Source organism: Oncorhynchus clarkii, chromosome 28 (genome assembly GCF_045791955.1).
Source record: "Oncorhynchus clarkii lewisi isolate Uvic-CL-2024 chromosome 28, UVic_Ocla_1.0, whole genome shotgun sequence".
NCBI lineage: Eukaryota > Metazoa > Chordata > Actinopteri > Salmoniformes > Salmonidae > Oncorhynchus > Oncorhynchus clarkii.
In genome coordinates this window covers 41,884,163-41,890,303 of record NC_092174.1, presented here as the reverse complement: position 1 = coordinate 41,890,303, position 6,141 = coordinate 41,884,163, and the positions used below count along the sequence as shown (strand labels likewise).

The 6,141-nt window shown below is 40.1% G+C and overlaps 1 protein-coding gene across 1 annotated transcript; it reads left to right on the top strand.

Moving 5' to 3' along the window:
* The first annotated feature begins 524 nt into the window (after positions 1–524).
* Positions 525–3,591, top strand: LOC139387044 (chemokine (C-C motif) ligand 25a). Its single transcript, XM_071133016.1, has 5 exons — positions 525–597; positions 1,059–1,180; positions 1,963–2,080; positions 2,311–2,407; positions 2,495–3,591. Exons 2-5 carry the CDS (start codon positions 1,120–1,122, stop codon positions 2,525–2,527), a joined length of 309 nt encoding a protein of 102 aa, XP_070989117.1. The 5' UTR covers positions 525–597; positions 1,059–1,119; the 3' UTR covers positions 2,528–3,591.
* The last annotated feature ends 2,550 nt before the right edge of the window (positions 3,592–6,141 follow it).

The following is a 6,141-nucleotide window of genomic DNA, read 5'->3' as shown; positions in this document are numbered from 1 at the left end:
TTTTAAAGTTCCAAACCTTCTTCGTGTTTGAACGGTGACAGCAATGTTAACATCATGAATTGGTGTTATTTAGTGTACTACATAGGTAGAGAACATTGAACAGAACAAGTCTATGTCAATAATTACATATAGACAATAATGCAGATAGAACCATATAGTTCCAAACTCTCAATTGGTAAATGAAAATGATTTCACAACCATGAGAAACTGAATTAACTGTACTATTCGATTGGGCCTTTCAGTTCAATGTCTAAGATATTTCCCTATTTAAAGAAAAATAAACTGTGTGAAACCGAATGTAAAACCGTCCTTCAGATGGAGATTACCCAGATTTATCAAGAACCCATATGTATTTTGGCAAGTTTTCTTCACAACGCTCCATGTGTCAATCAATTTTCTGCTTACCCAATAACAATCAAACTTCAAGTCAGAGTCAGAGTACCTCAGATGCACAAGGGGGTGTGACACGTTACAGGTAATACAATCTAAGCTCTGTCTGTGTGACGCTAACTACATAAGAGCACGTTCCCTTGCACACCCAGCAGAATCAAAGGGAACAGCAGCAAACTAAAGACATCCTTTCTCCTTCAGAGTTTTGTGAGTAGTACTGATAGCTGTCTTTGTACAGGATAGCCTTCTAGAATGCAAGGATTACTACTTGTGTGTCACTGTCATATGAAAAGCATATGGTTTTGAATGTTATAGATTTTGTGCGTTATCATCATTGAAATATGTATTATATAAAAGTATTATTCCCTTTTTAGCTTGCAAAAAGTTGAACAAGATATTGTGAGTTGATATAGGTGGTCTACATTTGGACATATCACTATTTTCTATATAATTATACATCTGGACTGAAAAGTGTGCCTATTTAGTTCACGTTATTTTAAGGTGATTGCTGATGTCCATTAGCAATGGAACACAAATGTTATTATATAGCCTAGGTAAATCTACAAAACGACTTGAAAGTGGATAGCTTGGGGCAGTAAGATGTGGGAAGTTGCCGGAAGCAGAGAGACATTGATAAAGGTGTATGGCTATTTCTGTGTTTGCTGCAGGGTTTGATTCCACTCTGCACCTCCGGGAACTCTTCACAGAGCCACGACCACACATCCAGACATGCGGTTCAACGTAGTGTTCATTCTAATCCTGGCCTGTCTATGCGTCACGCTGGCCCAAGGTACGTTTAGTATAAATAGGATTTAACATGGGCTGGGTATCGGTTAATTAAGCCTCTATGTGACAAGTGCTGATGTAAAACGGGCTTTTGTCTAATATTTTTGAATTAATTGATCAAATCAAATCAAATCAAATGTATTTATATATCCCTTCGTACATCAGCTGATATCTCAAAGTGTTGTACAGAAACCCAGCCTAAAACCCCCAAACAGCAAGCAATGCAGGTGTAGAGGCACGGTGGCTAGGAAAAACTACCTAGGAAGGCCAAAACCTAGGAAGAAACCTAGAGAGGAACCAGGCTATGTGGGGTGGCCAGTCCTCTTCTGGCTGTATGAGTTGTTGTTCATGGATTTGACATCCATATTATGCACTGTTATACAGGAAAAATACAGGAAAGATGCAGGAAAAATACAGATACAAGGACTTTGATACTACCAGCTGGCCAGCCTCACCCTGAGTGTTGTTCTGTTTTTATTTGATCACTGATTTTCAGATAGCGTTTCAGTCGGTGGTGTTGTTAGCTTTGCTTTACTGATAGTAGCGTATGGGTCAAAGACTGTCAAGCCATATCCACACACTCTTCTTCATTGATGCTGAATCAAACCTGCGCACTTCCAACCTGAAACGGTGGGGGGGGGAATCAGTTAATTCCATTTTGAACCAATGGAATACACTAATTCATTTCTGTGCAGAGTTGGGGGCCTTCTCTTATTTCATTCATCATAAAGTACAGATGTTGAGCTGCGATCCTCTCCATGCTCCCCCCCCCCCCCCCCCCCCCAGGTTCCTATGAAGACTGCTGTCTGAAGTACGTGCGGAGGGTGAAGAAGACCGCTGTGAGGATGGTGACGAGTTACAGGAGGCAGGAGACGGACGGGGGCTGCAACATCCACGCTATAGTGTAAGTCCTGACTGAGAATAGAGGAGTGTAACCGTGGAAAGGCTGCTATATGACTTTAGTAATACAGAACATGTTAAAAAGTACCTTCAGTGGACGAGACATGCAGCTCTGTGATGCACGGCGGAGGTTCACTCACTTCATGAGGTTCAACTACAAAACTGTAAGGCTTCATCAGCGTTCGTGTTTTGAAGGTCACCCTGAGTTTTTTTTTCTGTTCCCGTCCACATCAGGTTCACCATGAAGAGAGGCAGGTTGTTCTGTGCTGACCCCAGAGAGAAGTGGGTGAATGAACTGATGCTGAAGGTCGAAACCAAGAAGAGTAAAAAGGTGAGAATTTCTAACATAACAACTGGATTTATTTATTTATTCACTGATTTTATTCGTCTTCCTGAAACCAATATATTTGTTCTCCAGCACATGAAGGGGAGGAAGAAGCTGGGAGGCTAGAAGCTCTGCCTTCGACACCGTGTCGTCTATATCCATTTACTCTGCCATCCTGCCGTGACGAGTCCTGTTGTAAAATCAGTACGATTTTCGATGATGTCTGGTCATTGGAGGGACATTTTTGCTTTTCTACTGCAGAAGACATCTGCTGCTTTAACAGAGATCTAACTGGAAATGCTGCATACTTTCTGCTACTGTGCAGTTCTGCTATTCCTTTAACAGACACCCGTACCTGTTGAAGTCAGCCCAGCCATTCTGTATGGCTGCATTTTACTGTGTAGCAATCCTGTCGGAACCTGTGTGTGTGTGTGTGAGTGTGTGTGTGTGTGTGTGTGTGTGTGTCTGTGTGTGTATGTGTGTGTGTGTGTGTGTGTGTGTGTGTGTGTGTGTGTGTGTGTGTGTGTGTGTGTGTGTGTGTGTGTGTGCGTGTGTGCGTGAGCGTGTGAGTGTGTGAGTGTGTGTTTGTACAGTTTTTTGTGTGTAGCATAAAACCAGTGATGTAAAAAGTACCCAATTGCCATAGTTGAGTAAAAGTAAAGACACCTTAATAGAAAATGACTCAAGTAAAAGTGAAAGTCACCCAGTGAAATACTACTAAAAACTACTAAAAATCTAAAAGTATTTGGTTTGAAATATACTTAAGTATCAAAAGTAAAAGTAAAAATAATTAAAAAATCCTTATATTAAGCAACCAAATAATTATTTATTTTATATACGGATAGCCAGGTGCACACTCCAACACTCAGACATCATTTACAAGCAAAGCATGTGTGTTTAGTGAGTCCATCAGATCAGAGGCAGTAGGGATGACCAGGGATGTTCTCTTGATAAGGGCGTGAATTAGACCATTTTCCTGTCCTGCTAATAAGCATTTAAAATGTACTTTTGGGTGTCAGGGAAAATGTAAGGAGTAAAAAGTACTTTTTTTTGTTCAGGAATGTAGTGAAGTTAAAGTAAAACCTGTCAAAAATATGAAAAGTAAAGTAAAGATTCTCAAAAAAGTATTTCTACTTAAGTATTTTTTTTTACACCACTGCATAAAATCTGGTGTTGCATTTCACTGTGAGGTCTACTACACCTGTTGTATTCAGCATTCCACTGTAAGGTCTAGTACACCTGTTGTATTCAGCATTCCACTGTAAGGTCTACTACACCTGTTGTATTCATCATTTCACTGTAAGGTCTACTACACCTGTTGTATTCATCATTTCACTGTAAGGTCTACTACACCTGTTGTATTCATCATTTCACTGTAAGGTCTACTACACCTGTTGTATTCATCATTTCACTGTAAGGTCTACTACACCTGTTGTATTCCGCATTTCACTGTAAGGTCTACTACACCTGTTGTATTCGGCGCATGTGACAAATACAATTGGATTTGATTTTTTATTGAACATAGCGCCACCAACCATTGCGCCACCAAGTAAAAGTGCCTACAATTTTTGAATGAAATCTCTCTGCATTTGTGTATTCTCTGTATGTTTTGAGACTGTAGATTTTTTTTGTCAAATGTATATTTTTCTCGCTTGTTATATTGGTTTTCACTAACAAATACTAATAAAGTTGTGTACTGCGTTTCACTCTGTTTTGTTTATGGTTTATGAGATATGGCACAACTAAGAGAACAGTTCCTTTATAAATGTTAACCCCCTAGAGTCTATGTCTAATTAGCATAATACAATGCCAGTTTAAGATAAAGATATTGGATTTGTCTCAATCCCACCTCATCCGCCAATGTCGCACTTCTGCATCTGCGGTCGAAAGGTGACAGAGCTCGTGAGGTGTTTGTGAGACGATGAGACATCTTGAAAATGTAGCGTCCGAACAGTTTGGGTGACACACTAATAAATAAAATAAAATACCATTTCAAAGGGGCCTCACTAGACTAGGGGCCTTGACTAGGGGCCTCACTAGACTAGGGGCATCACTAGACTAGGGGCCTTGACTAGGGGCCTCACTAGACTAGGGGCATCACTAGACTAGGGGCCTTGACTAGGGGCCTCACTAGACTAGGGGCAACACTAGACTAGGGGCCTTGACTAGGGGCCTCACTAGACTAGGGGCCTCACTAGACTGGGGTGGCAGAGTAGCCTAGTGGTTAGAGTGTTGGACTAATAACCGAAAGGTTGCAAGTTCATATCCCCGAGTTGACAAGGTACAAATCTGTCGTTCTGCCCCTGAAAAAGGCAGTTAACCCACTGTTCCTAGGCCGTCATTGAAAATAAGAATGTGTTCTTACCTAGTTAAATAAAGGTCAAATAAACAGACTAGGGGCCTCACTAGGCTGTAGGTCTCCAGCACCAGTTAGAAAGATGAATGGAAGTGTATATAGAGATTGTTTGGTGAAATAAAGGGTTACATGGCAAAATATATATTTGTTTCCTGTTCCCCCCCCCCCCCCCCCCCCGGCTTAGACTGTAATGGGTCAATGCTTGATGAGTTATGACACCGCTAAGAGAACTGTTAGAAAGTTAATGGTTGATGAGTTATGACACCACTCAAGAGAACATTTCCTTGATAAATGTTAATTGTTGATGAGTTATGACACCGCTAAGAGAACATTTCCTTTATAAATGAAGTAGAAAGAGGTTAACAGAATCTATCGGCATACAAAACAACCAATATACGTACATAGAGTACATGTAGTGGCTTTTCTGACAATGCACAGTAATGTCCCTAATATTCCCATCGAGATGTGTTTATTACAGCTGTTAAATATTTCTCTCTGTCCCTTTTATGGTTCACCTTTACACTTTCACTTTTACTGTCAAACCCAAGAGCCTTTGTGTTGCATAACCTTTGACATCTTTATTGTCACGCGGTTCAAGGACAATACAATAAAAAAAAACATTGGACACTTTGTTCCTTCACCAACCCTTTGAAATAGTAATTTTATTTTTTATTTGTACCTTTATTTAACTAGGCAAGTCAGTTAAGAACAAATTCTTGTTTCTAATGACAGCCCAGGATCAGTGGGTTAACGGCCTTGTTCACGGGTAGAACGACAGATTTTTTACCTTAACTTGTCAGCTTGGTGGATTTTTTATTTTTTATTTATTTATTTTTATTTATCCGTTATTTTACCAGGTAAGTTGACTGAGAACACATTCTCATTTGCAGCAACGACCTGGGGAATAGTTACAGGGGAGAGGAGGGGGATGAATGAGCCAATTGTAAACTGGAGATTATTAGGTGACCGTGATGGTTTGAGGGCCAGATTGGGAATTTAGCAACCTTGTGGTTACTAGTCAAACACTCTAATACCGGCTAAGGTGTTGCATTTATCACATGACTTAGTGGTATCAAATACACAATTGATACGATAAGGAAGATATGTGGACTGAATGAAAAGAAGAAATAGACCAGATACAGAAATACCCCTATCAGTATAGCATTACCACATATGTTTTTGTTGAAGCTTCCAGGTGATATGGCTAATTTGTTATTTTAGCCAGAATATCCAAGTAGGAAAGGTTATATTCCCATCTACCTTTCAGTGTTTTTCATAAGTGCCACAAAATGTTTTTCACAGTACAAAATAGAAGAGGATGGCTGCCGGAGAGGATAGCTGCTGTTTTATTGGCTCTTAACCAGCCGTGCTATTTTTTTTCATT